At 32.2% G+C, this 21,941-nt stretch overlaps 1 protein-coding gene across 9 annotated transcripts; it reads left to right on the top strand.

Annotated features, from left to right (window-relative positions):
- Positions 1-6,205: 6,205 nt before the first annotated feature.
- On the top strand, positions 6,206-13,975 carry LOC136222342 (large ribosomal subunit protein uL14mz-like). 9 transcript variants are annotated; one of them, XM_066010005.1, is made up of 7 exons: positions 6,206-6,461; positions 11,162-11,227; positions 11,429-11,507; positions 11,785-11,836; positions 11,928-11,988; positions 13,129-13,216; positions 13,334-13,975. In XM_066010005.1, exons 5-7 carry the CDS (start codon positions 11,978-11,980, stop codon positions 13,706-13,708), a joined length of 474 nt encoding a protein of 157 aa, XP_065866077.1. In that variant the 5' UTR covers positions 6,206-6,461; positions 11,162-11,227; positions 11,429-11,507; positions 11,785-11,836; positions 11,928-11,977; the 3' UTR covers positions 13,709-13,975. The 9 variants fall into 9 exon arrangements, with proteins under 9 accessions (XP_065866077.1, XP_065866073.1, XP_065866071.1 ...); XM_066010001.1 differs by having other exon boundaries at positions 13,125-13,216; XM_066009999.1 differs by having other exon boundaries at positions 11,765-11,836; positions 13,125-13,216.
- Positions 13,976-21,941: the final 7,966 nt, after the last annotated feature.

The following is a 21,941-nucleotide window of genomic DNA, read 5'->3' as shown; positions in this document are numbered from 1 at the left end:
GAAGTGAAGAAAAATTAAGGATGAAATCATGTCATAGAAAGAAAAAGCAAGAGAGGAAATTAGGTACTAACTTCTTGTTTTTAATGAATTTAAAGAGAATAAGCTTATGAAAATTAGGAAAAAGAAAATAACAATCCAAATTGACACTAAAATTTGACTCTGATATGAAACTAAAAGAAATTGAACAACAATACCCTAGCTCCAACCACAAATTTCATTTTGCTAAAATATGATCTGAAATAGAGGAGTAGCCGCCGCAAATGATTGTTCTTCTTGCTTTGCCATTCGTAAGGGTTTAGGGGTGGTTTACTTTGGTGAAAAAGAAAAAACCAGACAGAATTATGAATGGACCTGGCAGAGGAGAATGTACAATGGGAGATTTGTCAGTGATGAAGACTGGTGGAAGAGAACGAACAGGCAGAGATCGATTTCATGCATGCATAGAAGATTTTACTTTTTTACAGATGCAGATGAAAAAGAAAATGAAGGAGAAGAGATCTCGAGGAGAGAAGGACCTAATTTGGAAGTATTTTTATTTTACAATTATATTACTTATCTGTTAAAACAAATGTCAAATTATGAATGGACCTGACATATAAAATTAACTATCTCAGCTAGTATGCCAGACACATTGTAAATTTTCTCTAGTTTATAGAGTCATGACACTATTCAAAAGATATTATTATTATTATTAGTATTATTAGTATTATTCGGCTTAATAAATCAGTTGCCCATTGACCTTGTCCAAAAAGCTTGATTGACCATTTGAACTTATATGGTGTCTCATTAGTCCGCTTAAATTTGCTTAAAATGTCGTGATTAAGTTCCTAAATCTATAAAAATGACATAAAGATGTACAAAATATAAAATTAATTTGTTTTAAAGACTTAGAATCACGATTTAAGACTTTATTTTTTAAGTTTTGAAATTTTTTACGGATTTAGACAAATTGAAATGTATATCATCTTAAACAAGTTCAAGGTGTGAATGGATTACCGCAAACAAGTTCAGGGTGCTAGTATATCACTTTAAACAAATCCAGATGACTAATAAGGGCTAATGAGACATATGTTTCAAGTAGTCAATCAAGCTTTTTGAACAAGTTTATTATTATTATTATTCTAAATTAGCCTTAAAGAAATAGAGATGATGCAACATGAGTTGTTAAATTGAAAATGAATCATGACTATTGTGTAATAAATTTCACATTCAAAGACTAATGCCCGGGTCTGTGGGTTAAACACCCAAATGAGGTTGATTATAGAAATAATTTTCAATCTAGGGATAGTTAAAAATTATTTCCTCAGAAGAGGCTATTTTTTTTAACTCTAGTTATAAGTAGTCTCATTACAATGGCTGTACCATGATGAAAAAAAAGTAATTTGCCTAACCTCATTACGGCACATACATCAACATTGAGGCAAAGCTTGTTGCAGGAGGATTCCTGCAATGATGGTAGTGGCTTCAAGCCACTGCCAACTCGTTACTGCCAACCAGAGCCGGTTCTGACAATTTAGGAGCCCTAGGTAAAATAAGTAATAAGAACCCCTTTAATAATAAAAAATTTATACATAACAAAATAGGTTTTTAAATTTTTTTTATGAATGGAGTTTCGGAAAGAAATAGACCCTCCTATATAATTTTATCACTATTTATATTAAAAAAAATTCATATAGACATATAAAAGCAAAAAAAAAAATTTTGGCCCCCCCTCTAGCCATGGGCCCTAGGCCGGCGCACCCCGGGCCTATGCCCAGGGCCGGCCCTGCTGCCAACTCTCCTCCTTTAGGAGATAATAATATTATTTTATTATATAAATTTTTGTGGGTAAATTATTATAAGGTCTCTGTGTTTATATTTAATTCGCTAGTAGGTTCCTTATATTATTATAAGGTCCTTAAGTTTTATCTTAATCAACTCTTTAGTCCATTTATTTATTTTTATATATAAAAATACAAAATTGCACCTAATTATACAAATAAATAAGGGAAATTTAACAGAAATTCAGATTTAAAAAATTATTACAGCTATGTCAAGTACTAATTTAAAAATATCAAACTAAAAAAATCATTATTTTTTTTATATATTTTAAGAATTATGTTTTATGAATTAGGGGTCTAAGATATATTTTGTAGGGTTTAGGATTTACGAATTGAGGTCTAAATTTTTTAAATTAGGACATAAAATCATTTGTTATTTGTGATATATAGAAAATAATGACATATTAAGAATTAAGTTTTGTAATATGATTTATTTGTAATTTTATAATCAGATGTGATTTTCATGTAAATAGCCGAATAAATAACTTCTCATTCTAGTTTTCAAATTGAATCAAAATAATCGTAATGAAGTTTGTGTAGTATATATACACTAAAATTCTTATACTTGTATATATTAATTATAAAGAAATATATTTTTTATTCTCTTAAAAACCACTTTTATAATCTATATCTATATATAATATAAAACAGTAACGATGGAGCTGAGGTGTCACTTCCTCCTTTTTTACTGATAAAAAATATAATATAATATATAATATATTAACTTTAGTTATATTATTATATTTATTTATAAAAAGATTATTTTATCTGTACTATATCTAAGAGATCTACATAATTTAAATTAATCCCTAAAATCTCTCTAATTCTCTGCATATCTATATCTAAAAGTTATATATAATTTAAATTAATCCCTAAAATATCTCTAATTCCCTGCACATCTATATCTAAAAGTTCTACATAATTTAAATTAATCCCTAAAATCCCTCTAATTCTCTGCATATCTATATTCTATATAAAACAGTAACGATGGAGCTGAGGTGTCACTTCCTCCTTTTTTACTGATAAAAAATATAATAAAAAATATAATATATTAACTTTAGTTATATTATTATATTTATTTATAAAAAGATTATTTTATCCGTATTATATCTAAGAGTTCTACAGAATTTAAATTAATCCCTAAAATCTCTCTAATTCTCTGCATATCTATATATTATATAATATAAAACAGTAATGATGGAGCTGAGATGTCACTCCCTCCTTTTTTACTGATAAAAAATATAATATAAAATATAATATATTAACTTGAGTTATATTATTATATTTATTTATAAAAAGATTATTTTATCTGTACTATATCTAAGAGTTCTACAAAATTTAAATTAATCCCTAAAATCTCTCTAATTCTCTGCATATCTATATCTAAAAGTTCTACATAATTTAAATTAATCCCTAAAATCTCTATAATTTTCTGTATATCTATATCTAAAAGTTCTGCATAATTTAAATTAATCCATAAAATCCCTCTAATTCTCTGCATATCTATATTCTATATATAATATAAAACAGTAACGATGGAGCTGAGGTGTCACTTCCTCCTTTTTTACTAATAAAAAATATAATATATTAACTTTAGTTATATTATTATATTTATTTATAAAAAGATTATTTTATCCGTACTATATCTAAGAGTTCTACATAATTTAAATTAATCTCTAAAATCTTTCTAATTCTCTGCATATCTATATCTAAAAGTTCTACATAATTTAAATTAGTCCCTAAAATCTCTCTATTTCTTTGCATATCTATATATAATATAAAACAGTAACGATGGAGCTGATGTATCACTTCCTCATTTTTTATATCATTAATTGTAATTATTAATTATATTTTTGTTAATATTTATATATTAAGATGAATCCGTGCATCGCACGGGTCAAAAACTAGTTTTATATAGTTATACTCCTATTTTGATAATTTTGACAATATTTGTTATTCATTTTTAATGAATAAGTTCTACACTACTAAATTAAAATTTATAGTTATAGAAAAATCAATAAAACAATTAACTAATAGTGAAAAGATTATTATTATGAAGGAAAAAAACATAAAATAGAAAAAATAGATATTTTATTATTAAATCATATAGTAAAGGGTAATTTTGGTATTTTAAATTTTATTTAGTCTTATTTGACCACTCACTCAAATATAAGGAGTAGAGAGTTGACAAAAATAAAAACCAAGGGACTATATAATCATTTCTAAAAATATAAGGACTAACTAGTGTATTATGTAAAAACACATGGACCTTATAATTATTTACCCAATTTATTTTATATAAAAAATTAAAATGGTAAATAAATTAAAATGGTGTAATTTTATTTTTTTAGGGATAATGTGTAAAAGTACCCTTAACGTTTACCACCAAGAGTAATTTTGCTTCTAACGTTTAAAATGGTACAATTTTACTCTTAATGTTGACAACCAAAAGCAACATTACCCCTAATGTTGGCAAGTTGGGTCAATTTCAGACATAATTATGAAACAAAGAATTTTGTTCCTTATTTTGGACAAATTGCATATCATTTGGTTTTAAAAAAATGATTTCATATTTTTTATGATTTAATAATAGAATTGGAGATTCATATTTTTAAATTTGACAAAACATTTGATTTTTTTTTCCAACACGTAAAAAATACAGTATATTTTTTTTTTATTTTTTTTTCCACATCTAATCATATGTTTGTAATGTGTTACTAATTAGTGATAAAATGACACACATATAAAGTGTCATGACAAGATTCATGACCGAGAAGACAGTTTCATGAATTATTTCTCAAATTGACCCAACTTATCAATATTTGGGGTAAAATTACTCTTGAAAGTCAATATTAGGGGTCAAATTGCACTATTTTAGACGTTAGAGGTAAAATTGCTCTTGACCGTCAATATTAGGGGTAAAATTGCTCTTGAGTGTCAATATTAAAGGTAAAATTGCAACATTTTAAATGTTACGGATAAAATTGCTCTTAACTATTAATATTAGAGGTAATTTTGCACTATTTTAAATGTTCGGGATAAAATTGCTCATGCGATAAATGTTAGGCGTATTTTTGCACATTACCCATCCTGTTCAATTATCCTAAAGGATAAGGGTATAAAATTGACATATCCGCAGACAGGGATGACTCCAGTATTTTAGAAGTCTTAGACGGCTAGTTTTTATATTATTTTTTTATAAATTAAATTAATTTTTTTTCTGAACCAAGAAAAAATCAAATAAAAATCAAACTTTTTAGGACAATTTACAGTCAACGAAACAGTTAACAACTGTATTATTGTTAGAGTAAAATACAAAAAAGACAGAGGTTTAACCTTTTCAAAAACACAATCATGTGGTTTAAAAACTATTTTTGGATAAGGTGTAAAAATACCTATGACGTTTGTAGTTAGGAGCAATTTTACCTTTAACGTCTAAAATGATGTAATTTGCGTCATTTATCATTAATTAGTAATAGACTACAACATATGATTAGATGTGAAAAAAAATTATACTGTACTTTATATGAGTTGGATAAAAGAAATATTGATTTGACTGTTATTTAACTATCATATCGGATCTTCCAAACAAATTTATTGATAAATTGAAGCATTTCGTATACTTTTTCTGGTTTAACCCCGAGTCCGACTTCATAAAAAAAAAGGGTTAAGGTGCAAAAATACCCCTAACGTTTTGGGTCAGGAGTAATTTTATCCTAACGTCTAAAATTGTACAATTTTACCTCTAATGTTGGAAGTCAATAGCAATTTTACCCCTAATGTTGATAAATTGGATCAATTTCAGACACTATTATAAAACATAGATATTTTTGTTCTTTATTCTGCACCAATTGCATATCAATTCGTTTTAAAAAAAATATTTCATGTTTTTTATAATTTAATAATATAATTGGAGATTAATATTTATAAATTCGATGAATTTTTTAATTTTTTTTGTCTAATTCGTACAAAAAACAGTATATTTTTATATTTTTTTATGTTTTTTTTCGCATCCCAATATATGTTTGTGATTTGTTACTGATAAAATGACAATGTGAAATTCATATGATAATATTCATGATCAAGAAGACAATTTGATGAATTATTTCTCAAATTGACCTAATTTATCAACGTTAGGGGCAAAATTGCTCTTCGCTTTCAACTTTAAGGGTAAAATTGCACTATTTTAGACGTTAGGGGTAAAATTGCTCCTGGCCCAAAATGTTAGGGGTACTTTTGCAAAAAAAAAAAAAAAAAAAAAAAAAAAAAAAAAACAAAAAAAAAAACACACACACACACACACAAACCCAATCCGCCACATTTGTTTGTTTCATCTTAAAACTACGTAGTTTCAATATAATGTATAAGATTGAAAATGGTGAGAACCCTAGTAACCAATCTGCCAGCATCCAGCCCTATTTTATTTTCATATGTCCATTTTGCCCTTACCTCTGCAGCCTGTCCATCCGTCAGTTGCCGATTTACCGTTATTACTAGCGGGTTCGTGTTCCTGCGCCGCTGTTGGTTCTTCCAGCTCCATAGATTTTCCCTTCGATTCTCTTCCAACCATCGCCGCAGCTAGTTGGTTCGCGTTGCCGATTTGCCCTTCGATTTCTTCCTCCCTCCGGTAGTTGGTTCAAGGTATAGTCATTACTTTGTCCTTCACTATTGGTTGTTGGTTCATCTCCATTGCTGTGTCCTTTATTGTTGGTTTGCTGGTTCAAATACTAATGTCACGATCGCACTCCCAAGTAATAGTCTGTTCATAATTCGGCCACGGTCCTCATTCTGATGATTTGTTTACTCATCTTCAATTTTATTCCCCATTTGTTATTATCTATGGTTTTTTTTTTTTTTTTTTATTTCTCTCATCCGTTTGTTTCTACCACTGGAGATTAGGAAATTGATTTCATGAAAGGATAGCAGCTTAGGTCCGACTGGTATATTTAAGCTTAGGTCTTTCTTGATGATGGCTCTTGTCAATGTTTTATTAATTTATTTGTTTTACATTGAAATTGAGGAAAACAACGTTTAAGTATGTAAGACTGAGAGCTTTTAGAGTTTTTTTGCTGCCTTTAACATCAATAAATGGATTTATTTAGCTATTAATTAATCTACTGCTTATATAATATATGTTACTTAGCTGTTCATTTGTCCAGAATGGGTGAATGAATCACTGAAAAAGATTTTTTTAGCTGTTATTGATTTAATTTTGTGTATATTGTTAAAACATTTGATAACTGTTTCTTGTTTATGCTATTTACTTTGTTTTCTTGGTCACTATTTCTAGTTATATTTTCTCAATGAAGTACTTGGCAAAGGAATAAGTGGGTATAAGATAATGGATTGAATTATTTTGATTTTGCAGTATAGGAACCGGTTACTATGCTTGCAGTTTGATATTGAGTTGATGATTTATAATGCTAATGAAGTGAATTTCAGTTTATATAAATAAGATGTTCAACTTTATTTTTTTTAGTTAGTTTTAGTTTATTTTATCACTTCAATTTTTGAACAGTTATGGGTTTAGGGTACTCTACACGGATTTGGGATGAGTAAGGGTAGTTTAGGTGTCCTCTTAAACAGATTTAGGACGAGACGGGTACCTTACCTAGGGTTTGCGAATGGGTAGGAATGTAGGATACTTTTTGCAGGTACTCTACTCATTGACACTCTGCATCTTGAATTTTTTTCCTCCAAATACCTTGCAAAAGCGAAGCCGTTTTGCAGTTTTCCTTAGGGTTAGGCTTTCTCAAATCTTCATGCTTTCCCTCTTGCTTCTGCTCTCTTGCCTCTCTTCTTTCTCACCTTGGGCAACCAAATGTGAGGTTTCATATATCTATATATATATATATATATTTTTTTTTTTTTTAATTTTTTTTTTGTATTTACTTTATTTGGATTTTGGCTGTCCTTAATTTATTTTTTGCTTTTTTATTTGGGCTAAAAGTTGAAGTAGAATCAGTCATTTCACCTTTACATCGTCAATTCCTCTCTAAACCTTGGCCTTTTCACACTCTTAACATATTTTCCTATTTGAATTCACAAGCTTCTCGAATCTAATGAAATAGTTGTGAAACTCGAAGAGTCGAAGGTGAGCCAAGGCGATAAGGGCAAAATATCACCTCGAGGCGAGGTGACCGCCTCTCGCACGTGAGGCGACACACAAATTAGAAAAAAAACAGAAAATAAAACCATAACTCAAATTGACCAGTTTAACTTCTAAAGTTGTAAAACAAAATAAAACTTCTAGTCTAATAATAAGATCCTAATTCCTAATAACACATCAGACATCATCATCAGAATTACTAATACTTCCCTGCCTTGTCCTCTTGCACATACTTCCAGCAAGGATTCGTTCTTGTTGTCGCTTTCGATGTATTAGAATTACTAATACTCATGTCCAAAAGCCTGCCAAAATTTGGAAATTAGACACTAGTAAGCTACTGTTTCACAAACTTCCATACAGTTTCACAAACTTTCATATAGTTTCATACTGTTTCACACACTTTCATAAACATGCATAAACTTGTAACCTCCATAAACTTTCATAAATGTAAGTAATAATAACAGAAAAATAATAGCAGCAACATCATCAGCATAACTTTCATATTTCGTTTCATCAGTAACAGTGGCATAATCAACATAACTTTCATAAAAATCCCAAAAATTGGGCAGCATAACAGTAGCGTCAGTCATAATAACAGAAAAAAGAAGAAGAAAGTAGAAGAGTAGAAATTTGGGCAGCATAACCGTAGCATCAGCAGGATGAAGAAAATAAAAACAAAGGAGAAGATTAGAGAAAAGTAAAAAAGAACAGTACCTTAGAGTGCAATGAAGTAGATCGGTGGTGATGGTTGGCCGGCTGAAGAAGATCGGCGGTGGTTGTGGTGAGAGTTTCTTTCCAGGAGAAGTTTCTTTCCTTTTTCTTCTTTTCTTTCTATCGTTAACTTACAAATCTGACCTAAAACAACATTATATATTTCTTTTCTATTTTTTCTTCCGATGACCAGAGATAAAAGGAGGACCTACGACCTTAACTACAAGAGGCGACCGCCCCTCGCATCCGACCGCCCCTCGCCTGAGTTGGAGAGGCTGTCGCCTCTTGCAAATTGCCCGCCTTCCAGCACCAGAGGCACTGGAAGGATCGCCTGGGTCGCCTCTTGCCTCAGGCGACCCAGGCGAACGCCTTTCACAATTGCATTTGTTTCTCTTGCTTTCTTCATTGCATTTGAGTTGCATTTTCATCTCTCATTCTTTTACTCCTTAAAACTGCACCTTGAGAGATTCAAATTAGCGTCCATTCAATCACATCTTCAGATTTACTTCTATCAGGGTTTATAAAGATCTCGGAAAGTATCGATTTGTTTTTGTGTGTTTTTTCCGTAGTCGATTTGCATGATATTTTTGTGGTTGTGATGACTGAGAAGTGGTTTAGTGTCAAAGAGATAATTTTGCTGTTGTGTATATTTGCTTTAATTTGATTAAATAGTATGGCAATTATCGTGGATACATAAGGTTCTGAAAATTGGTTTCTAATTAGTTTTTCCATATAGGACAGGTTATGAATGTATATTCCAAATCGGTTTAGCTTTTGTCTTTGATCTAAGTTGATGTTCCTTTCAAATTACCTTGACCGTGTTATTGTTTCTATGATACTTTTTTTGTTCCATGTACCATCATGTTCTAATGTAGGAAATATATGTGCATTTTTTTTTGGTCTGGATTTTTTTTTGTGTTTTTTCGATTTTCTTCATGGAGAATAGCAATCTTAATAAAAAGAATTAAAAAAAAACTGATGTATGCTTTTCCGAAGTATTTATTTGGTAAAATAGCTATTAGACTAGACTATTTTATTTCTCATTGATTTTGTAGTATGTAAAATGGAAAATGACTATGCGATTACTTACTTGAATGAATTTTTGACTTCTTTTATTGTTATCTTCTTTACTGGATTTTTAAGTTTACCTGGCAATTATCGTGTTTCGTGTCAAAATCGTGTTATCTCATATTTATGTCCCATATGGTTTTATATGTTATAAATGCTAGAAAAATGATTTTCGTGTCAATCGTGTCGTGTCAGTCGGGTTGGCTCTGTAATCGTGTTTTCGTGTCAGAAATTGCCACCTCTAGTTTAGGTGCAAATTCTTTTTCTTTGCTCTATAATTTTTTAATTCCGTTGTCATTTCTTTATTTTATTTGTTATTGATTTCTTAATCTTGGAAAATGGATGAGGACTATGATTTACATGGTTGGTTGTATCAAATTCTTTACTTATTTTCTGTTGTATCAAATCCTTTACTTTTTTTCTGTTGTTGTTGCTTAGATTGATGCTTGCTTTCTGAGTGTTTGTTCTTCACATGCAGTGATTTTTGGCTTTGCTTAAAAAAGTGTTTCTCAATTGCTTCTCCTTAAATTTGTGGATATTTGTTAGACTTTTCTTGGTATACATGTTGCTCAATTTTATTTTCTAAATTCCTTCTTTGGAAATTTTCATGGTGTTCTGCACTATGTTCCTTTGATTTCTTTGAAGCATTGTATTTATTTATATTCTTTATGTGAGGATGTTGAATGCTGTTTGTTTGATAAGAACAAATACTTTTTTATCTTAAAAGTTTTTGTTTACCTTAGGCCTTAGCATTTTTATGCTGTGAAGATTATGATAAGTTTGTTGATAGTTACACTTGGTTGGCAAGTTTGCATTGTCCCTGATTTAATAGGTTAATTTAAATCAAATTTATAAAGAATTACATTTGTTGCTGAATTATTTTAAACTGGATTTTTAGGTTACAAAAGTTATTCTCTTCCCTCTTTGCTAATTTCCTTCTAATTGTGTTCGAATTCCTGTATATTTCAATATTGCTCAACCTATCCAAATATTGAATGTTTGTGTTGTCGGCAATGTTTTTAGCTGCAATTTATATTGAATGTGTATGTTGTCGGCATTGTTTAGCAGCTGCAAATTTTTCTCTTTGTTCTGTGTACTGATTTTTTCTTCTCCACCTGTATTTTTTTCCCTTCATAAGTGCTTTATTCTCTCATTTCATCTTCCTAATTAATTCTGGCCTTCTGTTTCCTGTAATGGTTAGTGCTGTTTCTTTTGATTACCACTAACTGATTGCTCTGTGTGATAGCTCCTTCACTATTAATGAAATTTATGCTTCGGGTTATCAGCTACATAGAGTTTAGTATTAGTTATTAGTATTTTATTTTTTGAGTTGCTGGTTACCCTTTCCATTTATTTCTTTTCCACTGAAGTTGAACTGTTTCATTTTTTTGATGAATTTTTTGTTTAGTTTTTATGTCTACTTTCCTGGAAAATTAATTTTGTGAGGATGAAGGTACACGAGTTGAGACAGCAAACTAGGACAGAGCTGTTGAATGAGGTGAAACATCTTAGGACAGAGGTAACCACTTTTCATTCTTAACCGTTACATTTTTTTGGCTTTGGTTCAATTTTATGTTTTATAAAATGTTTAGTTACTTTCTTAACCCTTTCATTTGTTTGGGGGATTCTATTTGTTTCGTTATTCTTTTAAGTGTTTCCTTGAATAATCTTGCATAGAGATGATTTATTATAAGGACATTAATATATTTTTTAACTTCAGATCTGAATATCTGATGGTGAACCAATTTTTGACAAAGAAAATGTCCTTGACTTAAGCAATAAAAGAATTATGAACTGAGGTATTCAACTATATTGTAAATATGTATTTCAATGTTATAAACAATTTAGTCTTCCTCATTGCTAATGCATTATAATGTCTGCATGTATTTTTTAACTCTTTCGTTTCGTTAGATCTGAAGCAATGTGAGGTTACGCTTATAATATATTAAAGATCCAACTAAATTTCACGTTTTGAGTAGAGATAAGTTTCTAGGGGTTTCCTATGTAATTTGGGCCCAAAATCAGTGGATTTTATGCTGTGTTTTTCTGGTCTTAGTGTTTTTCTCTGCAATTCAGTGTTCAACCTCCTCAGAATTTTTGAAGCCTCGGAGGTGGACTTGAGTTAAGGGTATTTACTTCCTATTTTCATTCATTTCATATAATTTAGTTTGCAACATAGTTATAGGAATCTGAAAATGAATTGGTTTTTTGTTTTCTAGTGATCAAGCTTCAAGCTTGGAATGAATATGGCTGCAAGCTTGGTTTCTAAATGTTCCCACGGTATGCCTTTTTATTGCAATTACCTTACTGTTCATTTTGTTCGTGCTTCCTCTATCATAGGTTCTTGATTTAGATGCCTATTTCTGTTTATCAAAATTTTGCTGGTCGAGAGGCTTTATTGGTGTTTGTTTATAATTTTATTGGTGCTTTTACTCTCTGAGCTTTGAATTTTATTTTCTTGAAGGCAATTGAATTAAGGTAAAATGGTAATATAAGAATGTGTTAGAAGTTGACATGTCTATTTTTGGATGTTATTTTGGTTTAGACAATGAGGTGCCACATATTTCCTGCTATAGATTAAATCTTTGTTTCTTGTAATGGATGAAGATGTTAGTTGTTCACAAATGGTTTCGTTTGCAGATATACACTCATGGGCAGTCTATAGTGAGATTGGGTTTCATATAGCCTTTGTGGTTAAAATCCTCGTTCTCCCACAAATGTGAACTTTTATCCATTTAGTGTTTTTGTGGATGGTCCAGTTCTGTGCATTGCGACCAATTTCGTGTAGTATGGTTCACATGTAGGAAGAGGATGGTCTTTTTGAGAATAGTGAAATATGATTCTTGTAGGATGTAAGTTAGGTGAGCTGAGTCAAAAATTTGGATGCATAGTCCCTAGTTTCTATGCACAAGGTAACTTGTTGGGTTGGGGCATGTCTATGATTCATTCAAAATCCCTTTAGTACTATATTTTGGACATTAATCGTTGGAACTGAAAATTATATTGCTTCATTAACAAGGTAATTTGTTGGATTGTGGCATGTCTATGATTCATTCAAAATCCCTTTACTAGATTTTGGACATTAATGGTTGGAACTGAAAATTGTATTGCTTCATTAACAAGACATTCTTCATGTTGTAAAATCATGAAAGTTAGAGGAAGACATCAACATGGATAATGTTACTTTGTATGGCTGTTAGAATGCATAAGTCAATAAGGTCTTTTGGATTTATGAAATTATATGTGAAACATATCAATTTTGGGATTATTTCGTGTTTCTTGAATTGCAACTCTGTTGCATTTTTGTGTTTCTTCCCTGCAATATATTATTTGAGTTTTTGGTTCATTTGCTTGAATGGTAGCAGATGATTTTTAACCTAATTGGATTTCATTTAATTTGTTGGACCAATGACTAGCCAGCCGATCGTTGTTGGGAGGTCTTGGTAACAATGTGTTTGCTTTATTGGGCTCATCACATCAGATTACAGGAAGTAACTTCATGTCTCAGGTCAGTTAGTGTTTTTTTCTGGATTAAGATACTCTTAGGTAACATCTATTTGCTCATTTAATTTGTTACATCAATCAAATCAAGTGATTTTTTAAAATTTAAAATGAAATTTTGCAGCAAGTAAGGACTTTCATACAAATGGGGACTGTACTCAAAGTTGTGGATAATTCTGGTGCGAAGAAGGTGATGTGCATACAAGCATTGAAGGGAAAGAAAGGGGCAAGATTGGGAGACACTATAGTTGCTTCAGTGAAGGAAGCAATGCCAAATGGAAAAGTAAAGAAAGGAAAGGTTGTGTATGGTGTAGTTGTGCGTGCTGCCATGCAGAAGGGGCGTTGTGACGGGAGTGAGGTCAAGTTTGATGACAATGCTGTCGTGTTGGTCGATAAACAAGGTCAGCCAATTGGGACCAGAGTATTTGGGCCAGTTCCACATGAGCTAAGGAAGAAAAAGCATGTCAAGATCCTTACTCTGGCCGAGCATATTGCCTAATGAGCTAGCTACACATCCCCTTCTGCCGAAAATGTTCAAGTAATGGAGACTTTCCAATTGTGTTACTGGCAGAAAACTGAGAGAAAACGAATTGTTGTTTTTATTATAGAACAGAAGTCGTCGATCATACTGATTTTCTCGAGTAGATGTAAAAGTTATGCTGCTTTTAGACATCCGTCTTAAGCCATTCCTCGAAGAAATTTTGAGCGACATATGCGTGTGAAGATTTTGCATATAGTTTAGAAGTGAATTTCTATTCATTTGAAATTGTTTCATTGCAGAAATGCGAACTGTTAGTTGAAAGGAAAGCAGGTAGTTTAGTTAGATTCATTTTGACTCAGTAGCAAGAAGCCTACTCTTTTGACTGGTTCCCGCTTCTGCTGTTGCCTGTTAGTCTCTATGCGATATGTAAGTTTCTTCCAAAGTTTTCTTAAGCCGAGGAGATGTTCCTCTTACTTCTAATTTTTAAAAAATAAAAAATAATCTAAAGCTTTAAACAAAAACAAAATATTTCAGTACTTGTTTGCTTAGGATAAGAAGTTAATAGAAAAATATAGGGATAATGTACTAAAATAGATCTAAGGTTTTTGGGGAAGTATCAATTTAGATTTCACGTACAAAATAACATTGATAAGTTTCACGTTTAAAAAGAATACTAATTTAGGTCTCGATAACGGAATGTGATATTTCATTCATATCATTCCGTTAAATTAGTACTTTTTTTAAACGTTAAGCCCATATTGATGCTATTTTGTATATGAAGCCTAAATTGATACTTTCCTAGAAATCTTAGGCATACTTTAGTATGGGTCAAATACATGAATATCATAATTAAGTACAAAATTACAACTAAGTCATATCATCAAACTTAATTCTTAATATGTCATTATTCTTTATATATTATGACTTTACACCATAATTTAAAAGATCTAGACTCCAATTTATAGATCATAAACCATAGAAAATATATTCTAGACTTCTAATTTATAAATTCTAATGCTTAAAATATATTAAAAGTACTGATTTTACTAGCTTACATAATCTAAAATTATGACTTACATAGTTGTAAATAGTTTTTAGAATATGAATTTCTGTGTAATTTTTCCATAGTATTTTATCTATAAAAATATATGAAAAAAATGAAAAATGATTGTCACACTTTTTTGCTGGAATTGTAGTAAAACATCAGAAAATATCTTATTTTCTAATAGTACCATTTTTATCCAATATTTTTGGATAAACGAAAGAGACCTAAAATTTATAAAAACCGTTAGAACACCTAATCTACAAATGAAAGTTGACGGTGGAATAAGTATTGAAAATAAATTTACAATGGTTTTCTTTTTCAAAAAATTTTCATAGAAGCATTTGATGTCAATATTACTTTTTGTTAAAGTTAAAATATTAAGTTGTTATTTAAAAAATTAAAAATTAAGAGTTGAAATCATTAAACATTGAATTTTATTTATTGGACATCATGAATATTAAAATTATTGGATTATTGAGTTGTTTAATACGTGAAATAATGAAAATAGTGTATTAATTTAAGGTATGAAGTTAAAAAAAAATAAATTTAAGATAGTAATTTTTTTTAAAAAACAAATTTAAGCTGTTATTAAATATCTTGTTCGATAACTGATGTTAGCGAGACTGGCATTACAACTGAAAAGAAAAAATTAGCATTGGAATGAGATTGCGTAGCCACTAAATGAACAATTCCGTTCGCTAATCTAGAAACATAAAACACCGACAATTTTCTATTGCTCGCAAGAACCTCTCTGCAGTCTTGAATAATGATACCGTATTCAGTCAAGTTATTGGATGTTGAGTGTATAGCATTCACTACTACCGGTGCGTCTGACTCGAGTTCTATCCTTGCCTGCTGTTTGAAGTAGACCGAAGTAACCCATCCTGTATTGCCAATGCTTCAATCATCTTTGGTGTAAAATCTCCAGCGTATACTTTGCTACTGCACTGGACGAACTGTCCTGTCCCGTTCCCCCTACTGCCGGATCCCGGAAGATTACGCCGTCCACATTTACTTTGACGAATCCCCACCACGGCCGTCTCCATTTTTTGTCGATTCGCTGCTGCCCCTCCGTGACTTCTGCTGTGATCTGCCCCGTGACGGGTCTGTCAATTTCCGTTTGCTGTAGCTCCATATCTCGGCCTGCTGCAGATTGCTCCATCTTCTTCTTAGTTTAAAGTTTTAGCCCTTGTTTGGGAGGAGGTTAACGGGGTAAATGAAAGTAATGGAAGGTTAAGCAGTAAGTTAACCTTGTTTGAGAGTTATTTTTTGAGTAAATGGAGGTTAATGGGGTTAAATGTTTACTTCCTCTAACCTCCAAATTGGAGGTTAATGGGAGTAAAGTAATTTTTTTTTAAAATTTCTTGTCTCTACATAGTAAATTTAACCTTGCTTCCCCTCCATATTTAAACTCGCAAATGAAGTTAAACATTTAACCTCGTTTACATCATATAAACTCCCAAACAAGGTTAATTTTTAACTTTCCTTTTCATCACTTCCTTTCCCTTTCCATTACCTCTTTTAACTCTCACCTCCATTAACCTCCAAACTCCCAAACAAAGACTTAGTTAAATATTGCGGTATATATTTATTGATGAAGTATTTGGGCACAAGCCCATTAGACCCTTGCTTTAGATGGATATAAGAGCAACCATAGGGGTTGTAACACACCAAAGTTACAAAAGGATGCCATCTAGGCATAAGAAACACCTCTAGAAAACACACCACTATACAATGTTGTTTCAAAAATAAAATAAAATAAAAGGATGTTTTTTGTATAAAAAAATAGCAGTAACTTTGAAATAAAATGATAGTTTTTATAATTAAAAAAACAATGCAAACAATTTAAAGAAAAAGGTGGCAGACATTGGGTTGTTTGTCTGCCACAAAGTTGCAATTTCGTGGTTTCTCAAGCGCTGAATGAGGTGCATGTACTACACAATCCTCAAGCAGCGCTTATGAAGCCATGTGTGGCCTCTAGTCATTGTTAATTTTTTGACTTTTCTATTTTTCAGCTCCTACTTTTGTTTGTTACTTCAGTAAGTAACTTACTGATTTTAGTAACAGAGTTGTAACAATATGTCTAATGGATGGGTGTTACAAGTAACAAACTTGTAACACCCATTAGACTTGCTCTAAGAGCAAACTAGGACGGGTTAACATGGACCACCCGAGAAAGCCTCATAGATTAGATATGTAAGGATCCTACCAGGATATGACATTTTATGAGCCCTAATAAGAGATAAATGACCCTTAATAAAACAAAATGAGATGTAGCCAAATTTAACCCTCTAACTTTTCAAATTAAGTGTAGATTTAGCCCTAACGATGAAATAGTACAAATTTAACTCTAATGTTTTTAAGGAAAATCAATTTTAGCCATGCGCTACCGAAAATTGGAAAGACTAGTTTGACTGTTATTTAACCGTCACATCAAACTTTCTAAACAAGTTTGTCGATAAATTAAAGGAGTTTCCCACATTTTTTTGTCGGTTTTTTGTAACTATAGTAATAATGCAATAAATATTTTAGACAGTTTGATAAAAAAATTGTAATTAACTTATATATAGCAGATTTAGTTTTTAACATTTTAACAATTTTTTTGTAATTTTGTTAATAATACACTATATATCTTAAATAGAATTGATATTTGGAATGTCTGAAATTACAGTTAAATACTAGTTAAATCAATTTTTTCTAATTTCCTACAACGTATGACTTAAATTGATCTTGTTTGAAAATGTTAGGGTTTAAATTTGCACCGTTTCAGTCGTTAAGGCTAGATTTGAACTCCACTTAAAACGTTAGGATTAAATTTTTCTTTATCTCAAAAAAACTCGTACTTAAAAGTTTAAAATAGAAAATTGGGATCATTTTAAACCTAATATATTATATTATTTAATTCCTTTTAGGCCTAAATGAGTATGGTAACTACATTTATAATAAAAAAGTAGTAAAAAAAATAAAATTTAGGCCCCTTTTGGCCTGGGCCCTGGGTGGCTGCACTCTTGGTCCATACCGAGGACCGACACTGGCTCCCACTGCCACAAATAAGCATAATATCCAACTGCACCCCTTCCATATAGAGAAGGACATTATGGATATTTTACATACTTCCAACATCTATGGATACACCACAACATCATTCAAGTAAAGGTTCCTATTCTTGTCTCTATACATGCTTTCTCTCTATTATTCCATCACTTACTTGATCATCGAAGTGTTCCTGAGGAACTGTTCCCAATATAGGTCAACAGAACCCAACAAGATTATTACTGTTCAGTCCCCATATCTTATCATTTGGTGCGGTGAGTGTGGATCAACTGATATTACAAGTCCTCCAATTCATAAGAAGTAAAGCTGCAATTATGAAAATTCTAGAAACCCTTCCACCATTAGGAATCACCTTTGTAAAAGAAGTCATTGAGTCCATTAATCACGCTAAATGAAAAGAGACAGAAGCGACAACCGTCAACATGAACTTTGAGCATAATGTTAAGGTAGAAACAAACTCTGAGGATGAATCTAGAGATCCCACCATCAAGCTGATGCAAACCTTCATGGATTTCCAAGCCGCATAATCCCAACATACCGAAATGCAGTGAAAAATGATAGAAATCAAGCTGGAAACCCTCCGGAGGCCGCACCCAAGAAACATGGTAGGAACTAAAAGATAGTAACCTCCACCCTCCGGGAGGGAAACTCTCAAATAAGCATGCTACTATTGACACTCACCGGGTTTCCAAGACCATGGAGAAGTCCCCATCCGAGGAAATGGATGATTGGGAGGTTAAGTTGTAGAGATTTTTGGATAAAAAGGCTTTAGGCGGGGCTATTGGAGGGAAGGTCATGTCTAGTAACACTCCTTTGGCCCAATGCATTATAAAGGCTAGTTTGCCTAAAAATGGGAAGACCCCCCCCTCCCCGACTCTCCACATATATAGGTATCAAAGATCCCAACGTGCACTACGCCACTTTCATGAGTATAATCTACCTATATTCCAAGGAAGACCACGTCATGTGTAAAGTCTTCCACACAACACTAGATGGAGTGGCCCAAGAAAGGTATCAGGGTTGTAGCCCAAATCCATCAGTTCATTCGACCTGCTGAAGGATTTTTTTGTGGCACGTTTTGTGCGGGTGGTAAAGGCCAAGAGATTAATCTCAGACCTAAACAACGTTAGACAATGGACAATTTAACCTCTATAAGGATACATATCGCGTTTCTACCAAATATCCTTCCAAGAGTCGATGGCCATCGATCAGAGCTTTGTCCATTATGACGACAGCACGAGGCACACAAAATATGAAGAGCGGGAAAAAGATAGGAGTAGAAAAGAATATGACAAAGAAGATAAGGGCAAATAATTTGTTGAAAACAACTCTCGCAGTCGGAGAGATGAGGGTCCTATCTATCCATTATCTCCCTTGAAGAGAGGAACCCGAGAGGAAAGGGGAACACGTCGCAGTTAGAGTAGGGAAATCCATTACTCTAATGATTCCTACTTCCAGCAGAGGCAAGATTCGCATATGAAAACACCTCGATCCTACCTCTCTCGTGCTATCTCAGAAGTCCCCCCAAAGATTGCACAAGGAAAAGATAAATATTGCAAGTTCCACAAATGGAACAGACACAATACCGACGAGTGCAACTCTAGAGGGTACAAGACGCTGATACTGCAGGGGACGAGCATGAGTGTTAGTCCTAGACAGGAAGGATCTCAACGTAAACGAGACCAACCCCCCTACTTCCACTTGACACCTATCGTAATGATAAATGGCTCGTCTCGTCGTGAAATCCAGGTCATCTAAGAAGGGGCTCTGACATACGCTTATGAAGCCCTCATAGTTTCCCTTCTGATCAACAACTTCAAAGTTCACCACATCTTAATGGACACAGGAAGCTCAGTGAACCTTTTTTTTATCATGGGTAGCACTCGTTGGGATGGGACTGAACAAAAAAGACTACAGGAAAGGACCTTTCCCTTAGTGGGTATGTCCGATAGAGGAGTACTAATAATAGGAACTATATCGCTCCTAGTCGTCTTTGAGGAGGAGGAGAAGCTGGTGGAAATCTAGGACGATTGGTTTGTGGTGGACATTGCTCTGGCATACAAAACCATCATGGATCGACCCCTTTTTTCAAGCATTAATACGATTATCAACATCCACGGTCTCACATTCACCATTCCAATGCCTTGGCCCCCCTAACCATAACAAGGAATATGTAACTAGACAAGGAGATACAATTAACATCAACTGAGCTTGCACGGATCACACCGACCATCGACACCTCAGGCAAGCGAAATGATTTTAGCGGCTACACACCATAACCATTAGAACCCCTATAGGACTTAAACCTAAAGGTCGACCACACTTTGAAAAGTTCAACCTATAGACATGCATGGATTATGTCAGAATATTCGTGTGGAAATGTTAGACATCACTGGGATGTCATCTGATCATGCAACCCATTACTTGAACACGAATCCAAATAAAAAACCCATCCTACAAAAGAAGCATCTCCGTTCCCACGACAAACAGGAACCCATAGGCTTTATTAAGACAATCTATTATACCCAGTGGCTTTCGACGAGTTGGATACCCCAGGGCAAGATGTAGCCGACCACTGAAGGCCAACTCAACGAGCTAGCCACCATGAGTTTACTCTCCCTTCGAGCAGAGACCAGCTTGACGAGCTAGCAGTCCGAACTGCTGCATGTTGACTCCTTCTCTTGTATTTGAATTTGACAATCTAGTTAGACATACAATATTATAACTGTTGTAAATATTTGAATTGAGTAGAATATGATTTGATTTTTTAAAGACCTTGGGATATTCAGGCATCCAGAACTATCTCTAAATTTCTTATCACCCTTGAGAGCAATTTGAATTTCCTTCTTTCCACCATTTTCATTTGCAAAGCTTCCATCTTCCATTGAAGCACAAGCACTCAAGGTTCCATGTCCAGTTCAGAACGACGACCGATCGAGTCGATAGGTTTCAAAAAGCAACTTTTACCTTTTATTCTTGTTTAACTAGTGAGATTTCTCTAGATTTTGAATTGGTTGTAAGCCGTGACATTACCATCTTTAATATAAGTTTCAATTTAATTTAATTTCTCTATTTATGAGTTCTTTAATTATTGTGTTTGAGTATTTTGATTGAATTATTCATAAGTCCGAATATAGTTTAAGTTTTTTTTTTTTTTTATAATGTGAGTCTAATCCAGTCTTCTATAGCGGAGATTGTAGGTATTGCCAGCACTATAGTATCAAATTCGAATTTCTGAACTCTTATAGTGTTTCTTATACCAAGTCCAGCTCTACGGACAATGACTATTACAATGCTCCACATGACATACTAGAGTCACTCTCTCCCTATTATTACATAGTGTGATTATAAAGATAATCCCCCTTACACTTAGCATTGTCTTAGTGTTAGGGTTTTGATTTTACTTGCTGTGAAGTTGGATGAATTATACAAACATTCTTACAATAAGGCGTAGTAAGAAGGTAATCCTCATTCGAGTCAATTCTAAAACTTTCCTCTTAGAATGTTTGGTTTTGGTGCTTTTCCTCTCAAACAAAGCTTAAACAGAATATAATTTTCCAATAACAACTAAGAAGATTGATGTTCTCTTATTTTACTAATTAATTAGCAAGGCCACGTTGTAAAAAAAGAAAAAAAAAACATGTTTTGTTTATTTTGATTAATTTATATGTTTAAAGGATTTTTACTAAAAATCCTAAATGATAATAATAATTATAACTTTATCAGATTGATAATTTTATTTGCAATATATTAAAATCCTTATTTTTATTTTAGAAATGTCATAGTAAAAAAAACATTTTCTAACTTCCATCCTCTTTCAACCTTCTTTAAAACAATCATTTATTGATAACTTCAAATATGAAATTTTACCTAATTAATAAAATTCAAAATAAAATTTGTACTAACTATAAGTATTTATGATATATACGTAGTTTCTTCTATGTTTAAATGTAATCCGACTAGTAAATGAATTATTTCAATGTTAACTATGTAATTCATGTTAAATGTATTATTTACTAAACGTGTTATATTGTTTTGTTCAATTGCGAAACAAATAGCCATTATAATCCCTACCATCTACGATAATACACTCAACCTCTTAAAAAGAGAAATGTATTCACTTCAATTAGAAAATATCGGTGTTAAGAAAAG

Source organism: Euphorbia lathyris, chromosome 3 (genome assembly GCF_963576675.1).
Source record: "Euphorbia lathyris chromosome 3, ddEupLath1.1, whole genome shotgun sequence".
Taxonomy (NCBI): Eukaryota; Viridiplantae; Streptophyta; class Magnoliopsida; order Malpighiales; family Euphorbiaceae; genus Euphorbia; species Euphorbia lathyris.
Note: the sequence above shows the minus strand (reverse complement) of the source record. Positions and strands in the feature narration are given on the sequence as shown.